This window comes from Micromys minutus, assembly GCF_963924665.1.
Source record: "Micromys minutus genome assembly, chromosome: 16".
Classification (NCBI taxonomy): Eukaryota; Metazoa; Chordata; class Mammalia; order Rodentia; family Muridae; genus Micromys; species Micromys minutus.
Window position 1 is genome coordinate 12,533,679 of NC_137985.1, and position 18,349 is coordinate 12,552,027.

At 38.8% G+C, this 18,349-nt stretch overlaps 1 protein-coding gene across 3 annotated transcripts in view; it reads right to left on the reverse strand.

The window, feature by feature from the left end:
* Nucleotides 1-13,648, reverse strand: part of FAT3 (FAT atypical cadherin 3) — a gene marked incomplete at both ends in the record, with an annotated part of 431,212 nt that extends 417,564 nt beyond the window's left edge. For all 3 annotated transcript variants that reach the window (XM_080930379.1, XM_080930378.1, XM_080930377.1), the window contains one exon: nt 10,360-13,648. In XM_080930379.1, the coding sequence (XP_080786505.1) occupies nt 10,360-13,648 (3,289 nt within the window). The remainder of the gene's footprint in view (nt 1-10,359) is intronic.
* Between the last annotated feature and the right edge of the window lie 4,701 nt (nt 13,649-18,349).

Genomic DNA, 18,349 nt, shown 5'->3' on the forward strand with positions numbered 1-18,349 from the left:
AGAACAATTACTACAAAATTGCTCTACTACAGAGAGGCAAACTAACCAAAGATGCAACTGGAAATGTAGGCAAATGTTGGGTTTTGATCAGCAAAATACCATGTTATTTCTGTGGGTTAAAATGATGTCTGTGATATTTATGGGCTTTCCAGTACATGGAGCTGTAATTTCTTTCCTTATTTTGAAAAATACATTTTCTTTTCTGTTGTATCTTATTCATTCTTCAAAAAAAACCACTCCATGGTGCCTCTTTAGCCCTAAGAAACTTGGGTTCATTTCTGTTGGCATTTCTTTCTCATAAGACCCTTTGTTTCATCACTAACTCGTTTCCAGGTTCCAGTTGCCCCTCAGACAGTCTGGCCTCAGAATGTATGGAAATCATCCCTCAATCTAAAGGTGAGTTTAAGGCCAAAGGAAAAGTGGCTGGCAGATGTTTATGCTTTTTATATAAGCCATAGGTGATAGTGGGATACTAACCCCAGGAAGCTCTGAACACCCCAGAAACAACTCACAGACTGTGTGAAGCTCTACAAAAAAAGAATATATTTTAATTAAAATAGAACTGTATCACATCCCCCTTTCCTCCCTACAGCCCTTCCTAGTCTCTCTCCTATCCCCTCAAATTAATAGCCTCTTTTCCTATATTATTGTTACATGTGTGTGTGTGTGTGTGTGTGTGTGTGTGTGTGTACCCACAAATACTTAATTACAACCTTAAAAATGTATCCGAAATAAATAAAAAAGAAGACATAGGTGACGGTTATAAATATTTCTCTGCCTGTACTCCATCCCTTGACTTAGCCCATTATACATTATCTTTTGTGCAAAGCTGTATAGCAAGAGAATAGGTGCACAGTATTAGAATTTGGAAGAAGAAAGTGGAGGGCTAACAACATTTTATAGGTCTCAGAGGTAAACTACTATGTCTTTATGTTTTTGCCAAAGTATCTTCTAATGTGTGTGTTGTGCATACCTAAACCTTGTACTTTAATCTTCACAACTTTCATGTAGTTTTTTAGGTCACTAGGTTTCATATTTGATATATTTTACTAGCTATCAATTTCACTATTATGTTGCTTTTTAAAAAGCAACTAGAATATTAACTATATTATGCAAATGAAAATCTATGAATTTAGTCACAAATGATGAACCTCCAGAAATCACTAAATTCTACAGTGTCCAGTGGGAAGAGTTAAAGAGCTCTATTATATTCAATAACTTGCATAGCAGTGTTTGGGATTTAATATGAACTGAACCAAGTTCTACTCACTACTCTTTGTGAATTCTCTGTTGATAAGATGCACTTTCATGAAAACCTGGCAAGCTGCAAGCACAGGCTGAAGCCCATTTTCATTTTCATTTCAGAGAAACACTAGGAGTATAGTAACATAACAAATATTTATCAAACTCTATAATTCTTCCCACTGTAATGATAAATGAAAATGTCCTTCAAAGTACATGCAAAACACTTCCCAAAATTGCCCTGGTGGGGAAACTGAACTGATGCAGGCTATCCAAGGGCACTGAGGACACTAAGTCCAATGCACCATCTTCTACTCAGCCATGAATACCCAAATGTGTGCAGACTTTCTTATTGTATGCCTTTTCACTACTGCTTACAGCCATTTTTACATGTAAAAGGAAGACCACAGAGTGAGAAAAGACCATACATGTCTCAGGTGGTCAGCTTGCTACTCTATTTGGATTACTTCTTTCTGGTTGTCATTACTTTCACCATTTGCTGGTTATAAGGGGGACAGTAGCAGCCCAAGACTGATATACAGTGTAGACATAAACTTTCAACCCCCTATTAAACCTAAATTGCCTTCAGCCTACAACTAAAAGAGGTCAAGAGAAAAGCACCTGCTGAAAACAGTGATGGAAACTCACTACTCATCATTTCCTGGAACTTTTCATCCTCTTTCCTGCCTGTCTTACATGACAAGTCCTAAGTTCATCAGAATGTTATAGAGTATTTAGAGCTCCTTTGGGCAGCATTATATTTTCCTCCAAGTCACTATGGTCAGAAATTCCAGAGCCAAGAAAAGAGTCTGCTGTCATTTGGTCATAACTTCATTTTCCCCCTTTGCTCAATCTGATCCCAGTGGAAGGTTAAGGGCAAGGCTGGGCCAGCATCTAGCCTTTTTAAAGTTGAATGAGCTCCAGTAATAAATATATGGAGCACACAAGAAACAAGAACACGGTTTGGTACAAAGTTTTCATGAATTACATCAAAGTCTCCAAATAATAAGTGTCGTCACACTGAGCTCATCAGAGTAGAATTACCACCAAGTTTGAAATAATGAAGAAAAGCAAGTAAGTGACTAGGAGATAATAATTGTGTCCAGTGTGCTTGAATATAAGCGAATGGAAGCTTGCAGTGCAGTAATTCAAAGATGCCCCTGAAGGGTTTAAACAGCCTGGAAATGCTTGGGCTGAGCTCATTGTTTTCAATCACATAAGGCTCTCTAGGTCTTTCTAACAATTCAGAACTTCCCTTTCTTAGTTTGTATCCACCTTGTGGATTATCTGGTTATCAGAGACTGCAGATACCTCTTTCTAAAAATAGTACTGGCCTACTTCTTCAGGAGAACTAGATATATGCTGTTCCTCCCATGTCTTTAATGTTTCCTTGGCCACCAGGTGAGATAAATCGGCTTCTTTTCCAAGGACCAAAGCACAACATGAAAATGATTGAGAGCTTGACATATTCAGGTTGCTCCACAGTTGAAGTTCTTTCTCTTTCCACTGCTGGGACTAGGTCTCTAACACAGCCAGGCATCTCCATTTGTGGTAGAGGAGAAACAGGAAAGAGTTAGATGGCAGAATGAAGCCCTCTGCTTGACTCTTGTCCATATAAAATAGTCAGCTATCACCTCTACTGCTTCCCCAGGGCTCCAATACATCATACTGGGGTTATAGAAACCACATTTTATAAAAATTGGCAGAAAATAGTCTTCAAAATATAGTTATATTTGAATCAATTTTTTTTTTAAAAAAAATTACCTTGGAAGGAAATTCCAGTTAGGTTCCTTGAAAAAAAGCAGACAACACACACTGCTAAACTGAAAGAGAAACATTTACTCAATACATGGGTGTATTGACTTGGGTGGAGGTTAAGGAAAGTCAATAGTTTGTATTTGAGAGTCTAAGACTAGTAATAGCAGGTTCCCAGCCATCAAGAGACGCCCACAGCAACTAGTGTGTAAAGAGTCAAAAGGAGAAATATACTGACCCCATCCGTCTCTTTCTCAAGCTTCACTTTTGTCAGAAAATATAAACAGAAACAGGTAATAGTCTCCTGGACACACAACAGGATACCATAGATCTGAAGCGTCAATGATATACAAAGAGTATTGTATGTCAGACAAGTTGGAGAAATGCTGCCTAGAGCCTGAATACAAGAAGGTCAAGATGAATGTACTGTGAGCATCCCCTGCAACATCACATGTACAAAACCTAGAGGACATGAACATGTCTCATGAAACTTCCAAGTATGATCAGATATATGAGTGTCTTATGAAGAATGTAGCACATAAACAGTTAGTGCTCCATAAAATATTAGTATTGCCATTGTGGAATGTTCTGGAAAGTTCACCACTATAAAAGATTTATACCTTACACTTGCATATCTTGACATTGGTAGTGTATGCCCAGTGTTACTTGTTTAGAGAGTCAGAGACAATAGTGACCTTCTCATCACTGTCTTATTGTGGTATCATTCAGTAATGATTCATTTGCTGTCTCTCTCCCTTAGGAAAGGCACCATCAGCTGCCATCCACTTGGACTTCTATACCAGAGCATCTTACACTGAGTAGTTTATAAACATACTGTTTAATCAAGGTAAAGACAGACCCATGTTCTAGTGAGTGCTTGTTGCTCAGAGATGGCTTCTTTAATGGAACTCTTACATGATAGAAGGGAAAGAAAGTTTTCTTGTGATACTATCCTGAGGCTATTAATTCCATTTATGAGTATCCCTCATGATTTATTTTTCACAAAACACAGCTCTTCACACTGGCTCCTGTGGCTTTTAACTTCCCACATATAGACTCCAGGTAAATGCTGACTTGCAGTAAGGTTCAAACAGTCCCTGGGTCCAAAGTCAGTGCTGAGTTTTTCCTTGAAATGTATTCTCACTTTCAGAATATGGGAAGGTTCTGTATGGAAGCCATGTGAACCTCTATGGGCACCAGCATCCCTGCTTGTGAATAAGGTGTAGGGGCTGCATATGAGGGCTTGTTTGAGCAGGAAGGAAGATGGTATAAACGGCAAAAATCTAGACTCTGTTCCACTGGAGTTCAAATATCTGACCTGCTAATGATTCCATCATGCCAGTGACACATGACGGTGACCGTGCAAGCCTTCAGAAACACCTTGTGGACGGCTGTGACGATGACAGGTAATATTTTAAAATCAATTTGCCTCTAGAATAGTCCTTTATAGAGTCTCAGTGAGTGGAAGAAATAAATACTAACACAAGATAATAGAATGCCTTTCCAATTATCCCTGATTAAAGTTCCAAACTGGAAATCATTTGTCTTGATTAAATATTTCTTTAATTAGCCTCAGGTAAACAAATTAGGAAAAATCTATGTTGTAGTTTGTAGCTTATAAAGCAATCTAATAGAAAGTCACAGTTTAAAACATACATTATGCTATTCTTGGACCATTTTATACCTCTGAGTAGTCAAGAATATGGATTGCTGATGTGGCAAATAGTAAGAATCCATTCTTTGTGAAGGAAAATCTGATTAAATTGCACCTTGCACACTGGTGATTTAAATTGTGATCAGACTCAATGTAGCATGAGGAGAGTTAATCCAGCTACTGTGAATATTATTAAACATTTAATAAACACCCATGCATAGTAAAGAATTTCAAAGGTGTGGTTTTGTATGCTGAGCACTGAAGAGTCAAGAACATAAATCTAGGAAACGCTTCAACTGTCCCCAGCGTCTTCCTTTTATATGGCAGAAGCAACCGTAATTATTGAAGCACATATAGGTCTAGGAAGCTTAAGAAAGACATTCAGAAAGAAGATTGTCACTGAGGAATTATAAAAGGTTTATTTGGATTGTAAAATTTGATTAGAAACGAAATATATCTAGCACCTGAACTAAATCTGCCATTCCAAAGGATGAAAAAAGGACCTTAGGGGGGGAAATACAGACTCTCACAGCCCCTTTCCTGGGAGAAGTGGTGAGTTTTGTGAAGTCTGTGTGGCAGGAAAACTTAAAGAACTGACATTAAGTGTCTTTGTTCACCTGAGATCTACTCACTTACAGGCTGGAATCGTGCACAGTGAGAAGATTCCTAGGATTCTTGCTCCAAATCCGGAAGTTGGTAAGTAATCCAAGGCACTGAACAATCCCTGGCGGCTCATATAAAAGTTTTTCAAAGGCAAAAATCCAAACAAGCAGAGGTCATGTCTGACTTCAGGTGAAGGAAGTAGGCACAGTAGAGTTTAGGTCTGAATCTCAGGACTTGCAGCCAGACCCGCAACCACTCGGCCTTGGTTCTAGTCATGCTTTTCAGTACTTAAAAGTCAATGGAGCCCTCAAGAATCACATGACCTCAGAGCTGAGTGATAATGGCTTCTTTGCTGAAAATCTCTCAATTCTCTATTCGTGGAATAAGTGCACCCAGAAATTATTCAGGAGCTCGTGGGCTTAGATTCTAAAGGCTGGGGTCAGTGAGATACAAGGAAGAGACGGGATGCAGAATATTTTATGAGAATTCTCTTCTTTAAACACGAAATCTCAGTTACACATCCAGACATAATATCTGTAACATAAAGGGAGGAGTTTCTTTATCTAAGAGAAGAAAATGAAAGGAGAGGAAGAAAGAATATGGCTTCATTTCTTTAAACTATAAGATGCTCCAAGAAAACAAACTCAGAACACACAACTGTGCGGAAAGACAGCAGCACGTTCAGTCTCAGGAGCCCAAGGTCCAGGGTTGGGCTTGCTCCCCCATTTAGCAGAAATGTGACCTTCACAATCTTTGAGCTTTGACTCAAGGAAGTGAGTGTTCACATCCAGTGAATTCATCAAGCACAACTGCCATTTTTATAAATGAAAAGATCCATTGCACTAAGTTCAGAATACAATACAAGAGATATTATCTCTTGAAGTCTTTTTATTTGTTTGCTTGGTGGGGCATTTCCAACAACAATATATTAAATATTTGGAGTCATTTTACAAATTAAAAACTCAAGTTAAAAAATAACTGGAACAACATATGGGCAAAGTATAGGGTATGCGTCACAAACTTTGCCTGCTCTTCACTCTCTCAATCAAGTCCAAGATGTGGCTTCCTAATTGGATGACTTGCTGCAACTTAGATAGAAATAATTATTAACTTAAGTATAGAGCCTTCTACTGACATCATCCTGAGTCACAAGCTAAAAATGCATATTACAGGAGGAAGCTAAGGCCCCCTTTTAAGGACAAAGCAAGAATATTATAAGTCCATAGGGAGGTCTTTGCCTAGACCATGTGGGCACACTGATCCTAGGTCTCAAGCAAGCACAGATATGAGAAATAAATGTCTATAAAAGCCACCCATGGTTGTAGGAAGCCTTTTAGCAGTCCATATTGAATAAGATAGGAGACAAAAAATTTTATAAATGTTGTAGAAAATTAGCTATTTTATATGAATTTCCTCTGAAAACGTAACAAACTAATATTACCATACATAGAAAAATAGATAAAATGCATTTTTCTGCTTTTCAATTTTAACAGTCTACTAAGACTAAAAGAAAACATATGGCATTAACAACAGAAGATAAACACAGACACATAGGCACACAGACACACAGACACATATGCAACACATACCCCTACATACACATGTATGTAAATACTTGCAAATGAAAAGGAATATGTAAATATTCATACAGAGATATGCATAAACACATGCCCAGTCACATATACATCTGTACAAATTATAATCATAATACACATTTTAAAATTATGCTAGTATTATGATGGAAGTTATATATATATATATTTCAATTGGGTTATTTGTTTCCATATAGATAGATACATAAATACATACATACATACATACATACATACATACATAGATACAGGTCTAAAAAGAGAACTCTCAAAGGCAGAAACTCGAGCAGGTGAGAAACATTTAAATTTTCAACATACTTAGACTCAGGGGAACAAAAATCAAAACTACTTGAGGTTTCCTCTTAAACTTGTCAGAATGGATAAAAATGAATAAAATAAGTGACATGCTGTGAAGACTATCCATAAATTCATCTATTGGAACACTCATCCATTGCTGATAGGAGTCCAAAGTTATACAACTAATTTGAAAATCAGTGTGGTTGTTCCTTAGGAAGATGGAAGTTCACCTACCTTAAGATCCAGCTAACACTCTTGTGAATATAGTCAAACGATGCTTCATTCTAACACAAAAATACTTGCTCAACTGTGTTCATTGCTTCTCTATTCATAATAGCCAAAAATTAGAAAGAATCTAGGTGTCCCTTAACTTTTGAATGGATAAAGACAACTATAAATAGATATAGATCTAGATCTAGATCTAGATCTAGATATAGATATAGATATAGATATAGATTAGATATAGATATAGATATAGATATAGATATAGATATAGATAGATATAGATATAGATATAGATATAGATATAGATATAGATATAGATATAGATATAGATATAGATATAGATATAGATATTAGATATAGATATAGATATAGATATAAATATAGATATGAGAATTTAATGTTACTCAGCCAGTAAAAAGGGAAATTTTTAGAAATGGAAAGAGGTAAAAAATCATCTTGAGTGAGATAACACAGACCCCAAAAGACAAATATGGTATGTATCTATTTACAAATTGATATTAGTTGTTAAGTCAATGAAGACCAGCTTATAACTGATAAGCCCCAGGTTATAACTTACAAGCCACAGAATAGACTAGTGAGTAAGAGACATGGGTGACAGATCTACCATCCTAAAAAAGAAAAACAGAATAAATAGTAATGTAAAGACAAGAAGGGGCACTGGAGTGGGAGAATCAAGTGGGAAGGGGCAGGAAAATAAGAATGAGGAAAGGAATATGGGGAAAGACAGCAAAGATTAAGGACTGTTTGAGAAGAAGTAAGGAATATACTAATATACTAATATAGTAGAAGCTTCATAAAACACACATACATCTAAATAAAATCCCAAGTAACAGAGGAGTAAGAGTCCCAACTGCATGTCTTTTATATCCAAATGAAGCTTTCAATACTGCCACTGGACTGCATCTAACTTAGTTTTTGTCCAAATGGGTTCCATTAGAACCCCCAAACAACCCAGGCCATCGCTAAGGCTATAAATTGCTCTTCAGAAACTGAGAGGATAGCCCTCTTGTTAAAGACACTTACACAACTCATTAGACATGAAGAAGTTGAGTTGGTGTTGACAGAGTCTTCACCCTTACAAACTTGGTTTTTGGCACCATAAGGTACTTGGCACATGACAAAAAAAGACCTGTAAATGCTAATCCAGGCGGAAACCCTTTGATGAGCAAAGCTTTTCTGCCTGCAAGCTACGCAAATAAAATGGTGGCATAAAGCTTATGGGAGTATCCAAACAATGCCAAATTTGACTTAAGCCTCGATCTATGACATAGAATCTGTATCCAATATTGCTTGAATGGCCAGAACATGAGGCTAGGTAGGTCAGAGACCTAAGGTAAAACACACATACTTCTCTTCTATTAGAAGAATGGGGAAATAAAAGGTCTCCTAATACCTTTCAACAATACTAATCCCTCAGTGCCTTGCTCAGCCTTTTCAGGGAAGTTTTCTCCTATAGCATAAGGGAAAAATACAGAGACCTATAGTTATGCAGTATACAGAGAATGAGAGACCTGGAAATGGTTTATGACCATCAAATCCCTCTTCTTAAATCTCAACGAACTCTTTAGAAGAGAAAGTGCAAAGGGGATGAAGATATCAGGAAAGCAAGGCCTTCCAAGCACATCGCTGACACACATGTGAACTCACAGAGATGGAGACTGCATGCACAGAGGCTGCAGCGGTCTAAAGAAGATGGGAGACCCAGAACTAAAGAAAAAGTGAAGACATGCCCCCATACCTAATCAAGAAGCTACCTACAGTTAAAAACCACTAGTAAGTGATGATTTTAGTTCTCTGCAAGGGAATCTCTCTGGGAAAACTAACTCCTCTTAAGGTTAAGCCACAGCCCTGCAGTAGATGGCCAACAGAAATAATACTTGATGACCTCTTTCAAGGTTCCTTGTCTCCTAGTTTAATCTAATGCCAGAACTTTTTCTTTTCTTATTTTTTGTCTAATTTCATTTTATTTTTATTTATTTTTTCTTTGTTATACTACAAATCTTTTGCATATATGTTATGACTTCCTTGCTGTGTTTTTATGGGATTTCTGGTGTAGGAATGAATGGGTCTGTGTGCCTATATCTGTTTCTTGTATCTGTCTTTTCTTGGGCTCTTTTTCTTCTGTTTGCTTATTTTGCTCTATTATGATGTGTTTGCTTTTGTTTTATCTTATTTTAGTAATATTACTTAGAAGCCTGTTTATTATCTAATGAGAGAGAGAAGGGGGCTAGATTCAGATGGGTGGGGAAAAGGGGAGGAATAGAGAATATTCCTAGAGAATAGGAAGGAAAATCCTCTAATTAAGTTTTATTATATTTTTAATAAACCATTTTCAATCAAATAAAAAGATATTAAAATAAACTATTAACATTCACAAATGATTTACAAGAAACCTTTCATAAATAGAATTTATGACATGACTGTTCTTTTATAGAAATGCTTTTCAAGTTACATGACCATGTGTTGATGAGGCACACAGGGTATAAATACCCACTTTTGAAGGGCTAGATATGCCAGTTTAACATGAAAGACCAGGCAATGATTCCCTACAGCAAAGCTTTACTGTAAAGGGAAAGATTCACATATAAGATGTATTCAAAAATCAATTTCAAACATCTAATTTAAAGTCGATTCAATTGCAATTACTGTATCAGGACCATCCATTTGGCTAGGGTCAGGAATACAATCACCAGGGGCAACAATGATGTTGCTTCTCAGAAGATAACCTCCTAACAGACATGCTGAGCAAGGAAAAAAACAACACAACACAGACTCACTGGGCACTGTGACTGTCATTGTTAAACTGATCTACTTAGAAACCAAGCCATTCTAAGACATGGCCCATGCTCTGTGTCATTTCTACTCAAATTGAGACTTCCCCATCTGCTCCAATGCCCTGGTTCACTCCTTCTCCAAAGGTGCTAAGTAGAAAAGGTAAAAGAACACATTCAGCGCAAGCATTAAACTTACCACTCTCATCATCTATGTTGAACCTCCCAAGACCACTGCCATCTCTGATAGAGTACTGGATCTCTCCATCCCTACCAGAGTCCTCATCATGGGCAGTCACCTGCAGCACACTTGTTCCAATCCGTGAGTTTTCTTTTATAGATCCAACGACAGCAAAGTCTGGGAAATAAGGTGTATGAAGGTTTTCATTGACATCTACCACCTCCACCTCAACAAAGGAAACTGATGACAGAGAGACTGGCCGTCCTTTGTCTTTAGCCCTGACTGTCAGGTTGTAGAACTGCTGTTTCTCATAGTCAAGCTCTTTGCTCAAGCGGATGGCACCACTTGCTTTGTCAATTTCAAATCTCCCATTATAATCATTGACCAATGAGTAACGTACTTGACCCCCCAATCCAAGGTCAGGATCCTGAGTCTCAAGCCAAGCGATGACAGTACCAACAGGAAGATCTTCAAGGACTTTCACACTGTAGCTACTGGGGATAAAAGCTGGAGAGCAGTCATTGACATCATCCAGAAAGATCTTCAGGGTAACAACAGAAAACAGCTGCTGTCCACTTTCTGCTTTGTCCCTGGCTTCTATTTTCAAAGAATAGTTGGCTTTGGATTCTCTGTCTAATTGATCAGCTATATAAACAATCCCAGTTGAACTGTTGATGATAAACTGGTGTGTGTCTGTCAAGACTGAGTACATTACCTCTCCATTAGAACCAAGGTCTTTGTCTCTTGCTTCCACTTGAATAATTTCCGTGCCAATACTTGAACTTTCAAGAATGCTGACTGAGTAGCTGTCCTGAAGAAACACTGGGTTATTGTCATTAGCATCCTCCACATTGACAGTCAGCAAACGCCATGATGACTTCTGTGGCTTTCCAAGGTCGTAGATGGTTATGTTGAGGACATAGAGGTCAGTATGCTCTCGGTCCATGGGCATGAGGACTTTAAGTTGTCCAGTCTCCATATCAATATTGAAGCAGCTGTCTGTATTTCCATCTGATATTGTAAACAGCACCTTCCCATTGAAGCCAGAGTCAGCATCATAGGCTTTAATCTTCAGGATGTTAGTTCCAACCGGCATGTCCTCCTTCACAGCCACATCAGACGGGAAAGACTTGTCAAAGTGTGGTCCTTGCCTATTAATTGAATAAAAGTCAAGAAATCCATCTTCTAGATTCAGTTTCCCATTAGCTTTTGCTTTAATGAGTAGTTTCTCTGCCAATTTCTGAGCCACACGAGTTTCTCTGCAACTGAAGCTCTTTGAAGATACTTTCCCGTGGAGGACTGAGATGTTAATGGCCATGGGGTCTGCAAAGTTTTCCCCATCAGTAGCTGTGATTCTGAGGGCAAAATTGCCATTTTTAACACCAGAATTCATCAGTGACTTCTTCAGCTGCAAAACACCAGAGTCTGGGTTTAAATAAAAAAAGCCAAGTTCGTTTCCAGAAATAATTTTGTACTTTACAAGTTCGAGCTCATCAATGTCAATAGCAGAGATGGCTGTGATGTGACCCCCAACAGGGAAGTCATATGAAATGACTCCCTGGCAAGCCACTTTTTCAAAGAGAGGGCTGTTGTCATTTACATTTCCTACCCGAATGGTCACATTCACTTCACTTTCATGGCGGTATGGGGAGCCCCAGTCAGAGGCTCTCACAATGAATCTATATGTCTCTGGGGAGGATTCAAAGTCTAACTCTTCAGTTGTGCTGATCACACCTGTGAACTGATTAATGGCAAATGGTAAAAGGTTCAGGCTGGCGATGCTGTAGGTAATGTAGCCATTTTCCCCTTTATCCTTATCAGAGGCAGACACAGTCAGAACGTTTGTACCAACAGGAACACTCTCATTCACAAAAGTCTCATACAGTGTCTCCTGGAATTCTGGGGTGTGGTCATTGGCATCTTCAATCCCAATGGTGACTTGTGCCTTAGCATCTCCTTCCTTGTCTGACACTTCCAGCTTATAAACTTCCTTTTTCACTGTATTCAAGGGCTCTGCTGTGACAATCAGACCTGACCTGGGGTTAATTTTGAAGTACTCCGCATCCTTACCAGGCAATAGTTTGTATTCCACATCCAGTGGCTCAGGATTTACCTTGACTATGGCCACCATGACACCAGGAGGAGAAAACTCACTTATACTAACTTCATAGACATCTTTTTCAAATTTGACTGGGCCGCTGTCTCTTCTGGGGTTGGCAATGTGAACTGTCTTCAATTCTGAAAGCTTCTGAGGTGACCCTTTGTCTTTTGCTTGGATAGTGAGGTTGTAGCCATAGGAGATGCTTTCCCAGTCCACCTGCCTTCTCTCCTTGACTTTATACTCATTCATCCACTTTCCTTCCTTAGCCAGGAAGAACTGCTCTAAAGGATCTCCATCCACAATGGAAACAGATTCGATTTCTCCATTGGCACCCTCATCCAAGTCATCAACTGTCACTACTGCGTATGTTGGCTCCTTGTCCAATGAGAAAGGGGTATGAGTGACCACATGGATCATTGGAGCATGCTCATTAATGCGTTCAATGTGAACATAGAGCTTGGCAGTACTGCTCACCCCATTGTTACCATAGAGTTTCATCCCCCGGTCCACTGCTAAGATTTCTAGATCATATCTGTTCTTCTCGTCATAATTTAATCGTCCACTTAAAGAGATGACACCACTTGTGGGGTGAACTGAGAAAAGATCAACCTTGTTTTTGAAATAGTAGTAGAATTCTCCGTTGGAACCTATGTCTGCATCTGTGGCTGTCACCTGGGCAACACTAGTCCTGAGTGGTGTGCTTTCTGCGATGGTGACAGAGTAGGTGGTGGGTGAAAATAGAGGCCGCAAGTCATTCATGTCTAAAACCTGGATGTTTACTTTGGTCCATGCTTCCAAGTCTTCTCCTCTGACTGAACCTTTTATGATTAATAAATAATTGTCTTGAATTTCCCTGTTCAATATGGCAGAGTTGCCACCTTTAGTTCTTATCCTGAGAAAGCAGAAATCAGCAATGATGACCTCTTCAGCTTTGAAAAATCCTTCCTCATCTCCGGACACTATTCTGTACTTGATATCCCAGGACAGGTCTATTAAGGTGATACCCATTCTGTTCTGGCTGTTGACATAGGTCCGTGCTGCTGAGTTCTCATACACTGTAGCATTATATGTGGCATGTGTGAAGTGGAAGCCCAGAGGCCCTGTTCCTGGCAACCCCTGGGAGATGGTGGCAAACAATTTCAGGAGCAGGAGGATGAGGCAGGAAGGAGGCCTTGTGCCCATACAATGTCCCATAGTCACACCCATAGTCACATGTCAGTCCTGGAAGGAAACACAGAGAAAAGATTAATTCAGAAGAAAGTGAAAGGAAGAAACACACACACACACACACTCACACACTTATGAAAAGTGTGTTGAGAAGGGTGTACTAGAGAAAATCTTTTTGTTAAAGCGCCAGTACAAAAATTATAACATTCACTGCTGCTAGATAGTAAAGAATTTAAAGTCATTGGAATTTAACCTTATCTTGATTGAACTTCCATAAGTGAGATTTTCCCAATGCTGTTGGGATTGGCTTGGGGCACCAAATTTATTATGTGTTAGAAGTCAACCTAAAAATGTATAATTAGAGACCTTAAATGCATTTAATTTTAACCTGTAGTAGCCTTTTACATAATTATATGAGAAATTTCTTCAGATATATTCATTATAACACAGTTTCAAATTTAAAAGAGGAAAACTCTAAAGACACTAAAAGACTATCAATAGAAAACGAAATAATTTAGAGTACATTCTTCAAGTACGCTATAGCAACTGAAATGCTTGCAAGAGATGTGTGTTTTCAAAGGCACAAAGATAAAGGGCTAAGGTAGAATGAAGGATCCAGGATGCATCTGAGAGTATTCTGTTTCCATACTGACTCGGACAGTTGCATCTTTAGCTTTGAAATGGTTACTGCTCCATTTCATTTCCCACTTCTTCCACTGAATATGGCTTCCCAATGGTTACCCAATTTCTTCTATACAATTATAATCTTGTAAATATCTGCTTGAAGGTGTTACTTTAAAACTGATCCAAATGAGGGGACAGTTCAGTGTCATGAGAAGGAATAAAGTTCATTCTGATGAAGCATAGGTGACCGTCAAGACTCTGCATTCTCTAAGCAAAAGTCCTCAATGGCAACACATCCCATAAGGAGGGCAGCAGTACTTTCCTGAAAATATCAAAGGAATCACAAGAGTTACCTCCACCCACATCATCAGTGAATATATTTGTCAGTCTCCACAGTTTTATGACCATCTAGATTAAAAGTGAAATATTTTCCTCTTCTTACAGTAAAATATGTCAAAAACTGGATGGGGAAAAAGCCATTTAACAAGGAGCAGCCAGATTGGGTTATAGTGATGCTTATGTTCTCAGAGTCTCTAAGAATGAGCTATTGTTTGAAGTAGCACTGACAGGGCTCTGCCCATCTCCTACAGCAAGTGCCCAAATAGAAATGTGCATGCAACGAACTAGGTGCAAGATGACCTCACTGGGCTACATTTAAAAAGCCACTTATGTTTACTGTTTTTCATTATGTGTAGGTATATGGGTCTGCATGTGTGTGTGTGGAGGAGAACTGGTGACGTTGGAGGCCAGAGATGGCCAGTTCTTTGAAACTGTAGTTACAGATAGTGTGAGCTGTGTGATGAAGGTCCTCTGGAAGAACAGCAGATGCTCTTAATCATTGAGCAATCTCTCTAGTTTCCCACTGTTCTTCATTCAATAGTGAACAAAAGGTACCATTTTACCTGGTTGCATATTAGAAAATGGACAGCTAAATAAGTTAGCCTACTTGGTTGAGCCTCTGGTTCCCTCAGAGTTGCCAGGTAGAAGTGGCCCTGTGGACCCTCAGGTTCGTGGCTTTCTTAATGGATCGAGTGTGAGTGCTCCTCAACTGCACCTTCTTTCTCACTAAACCATCTCTAAGCCATCATTCTGAAACACAGATGATGGGATTTATGTTTACTGAACTTGTCAGTAAAGATTATTGACTTAAATGCTTGGACTCATCCAACATCTCAAATTCCTTATCTGCTTTCTGGTTTTATATTACTGGTGTTATGATAAATCAAAAAAAAAAAAAAAAAAACCCAACTGAAACTTAGCATTTTTAAAGGATTAAAGGTTATTTTTGTAGTGTATAAGGTATTTTCAAATCAAAGGTTATAAAGTATATATATATATATATATATATATATATATATATATATATATATATATATGGTCCTCTGTGTGTCTCAGAAATGCTCACTTGAAACACACAAAGCCCATTATGTGTCCTTCAAAGCAAAGAATACAGTCAAGATGTAAGAGCAACTGTTCAAATTAACAAATCAAAATTGATGCTTCCCAAACGTGAGCTGTTCTTTAGCAAGTTCATTGCTACTTTTCTTAATGCAAACAAACAAAAAAATAAACAAAATAACAAAAACCAAACCAAACCAAACCAAAAGACCACTAAGCGAGAGTGCTTTAGTCAGCTTCACCTGTCAAACCCACAATGTCTCATATGGCATTTGTATATGTGGTTTTGAAGAAGGAAAACACAAGTCACAACTGGCACAAATGCTGCCTGTGAGTTTTCCTTGCAGGTTTAAGGAAGACAAGAACACCAGAAGTTAGGAATTTGGTACAATTGCAAAGTAAACATGACCAGAAAACCCTTACTTCTGTTTTAGCATGCCAAGAAAACAGTTTCTATGACTTTCAGAAAGGTAGTGGCCTTTCCAAATAGAATCCAAAGCTATTTGTGAAGCTATGACAGGTATGATGTCTTCCATGACCCATGTATTGATTTACTCTACTGCTTCTGGATTATTTTAACGAAAGAAGCTAGTTCTGAACACCAGAGACTATTTTCTACAACTTAGAAACATAATCAATATTTTTATACAACCTCTAAAGAGATCACTGAGCTATCAATCTTGGAGACATTCGTCTTTCAGAGGGAGTGTTGGCATGCCTCCCAGTCAGCCGTTGAACATGGATCTCAGTGTAGGACTCCGATGGAGCATGCAGATCTGTCTTTAGAGGCAATAAATAAATACTAGAGACCTGAGGCAGGTACAGTACTGACTGCGACAACCTTGACCATGTGAATACTTGGGGATGATTTTATAACCCGGTCATATTGCTGTCTGCACCCAAAAACTCTCTTCTTTAGGTTGCTTCTACTCAGTAATAAGCCACATGAAGAAATATTCTACTTAAACCTTCTCTCTGCGTGAATTACACATGTTGAAAGTGTCTGTTTTCCAAAAATAACTCAAACTGTACAAGGTGCAAAACTGTGAAACATACAGAAAGTCAACACAAGCAGCATCTCCCCTACAGATATCCTTGAGAAAGATGTGTGTTGTTCTATCGCTTCCAGCCTGACCAACCACCAATCAGAAGTTCCCTTTCTCCCAGGCTGACCAACCACCAATCAGAAGTTCCCTTTCTCCCAGCCTGACCAACCACCAATCAGAAGTTCCGTTTCTCCCAGCCTGATCAATCACCAATCAGAAGTTCCCTTTCTCCCAGCCTGGCCAATCACCAATCAGAAGTTCCCTTTCTCCCAGCCTGGCCAATCACCAACCAGAAGTTCCCTTTCTGCCAGCTTGATCAATCACCAATCAGATGTTCACTTTGGCAAAGCTCTCACCAAAAAAAAAAATCTCCTTAAAGTATAGAAAATACCCTTTGACACATGACCTGGCCTTTAAACTGAGCTCTGTCATTAGATGAAAAAAGAGAATATCACTCTTGAGTCAGTGAAGGGAATCCACGATCTACTCCTTCTCCAATAGTAAAAGGCATACCCAGGTCAAAGGAAAAGATGCCCCATTCCTAGTCCAAGTCTATGAAGATTAGTGACCACATCCCAGTGATCAGAGAAAGTCAGATTGTATGAGTATTAAGTCTCAGTTTCCTTGTTCTGTAAGTGGAGTTTATAACAGACCCTATGGCGACTCCCAGTGTTGAGCAGTAGGCGAGTGTAGTGTTGTACACATCATCCAAAATTTGAAAGGTTGACAAAAGGATGTTGTTTGGAGACTGTCACATAGAGAACTTGAGTCCAGCTTAGCCTGTCTCAATGAATAAACAACAAAAAGTTCCATAAATACTGACTTTATATTCAGAAGCAATAACACAAAACACAAAAACAGTGGACAACAATGGTTTGTCCTTAGCACTTTGGGACATCCCTCCTGTGAAAACTACTGCTCCCAAACCTCAGATTCACACCAGCGGTAAAGTCAGCATCACAGAAGTGTCTGGTCTGAGTATCATTAGTCATAGGCCTCGCCACAGCTTGGCTGTGCGTTCCTACACTCGTTAAATAAACACTCAAACTCGGGACAGCACATCTGTACTAGGGAGCTCCTCTGTGCCCTGCTACTTAATTTTGGAGAAATTCAAGTTAGATGTTTCTTTCTGATCATAAGCTTGAGGAAACCTGCTCAGCCCTGTCTCTTCAATAGCCTGTTGAATGTTTCTTGGTTGCTTGGCACTGCTCTAAATTCTGGGTCCTTGCTTCTGAAATCAGTTATACACTTCCTGCATGACATATGAAAGAATAAAGCTGTGCTTTCTCTTCATGCTAGACTGTCTAAAAAGAAAAAAAAAGGTGTGTGTGTGTGTGTGTGTGTGTGTGTGTATGTGTGTGTGTGTATGTGTGTGTGTGTGTTTGTGTGTGTGTGTGTCTGTGTGTGTAGGCATATGTCAGCATGAAATACATCAGCTAGAGAGAATACAGAATATAATAGTAGCTACTTTGATCCACAAATCATTAATGTGGCATTTGCTATTACCAATCATATGGTGGTATATTGAACCAAAGCCACTTAAAGTCAATGAATGTCACAGCCAAAGGTGTCTTAAAATGAACTAGCTTAACACTGTAACTTTACCACAGTGAAAGACAACAGCTTTCATACTGTAGAAGACAATATGGTTTCCTAGTCACAAGGCTGATAG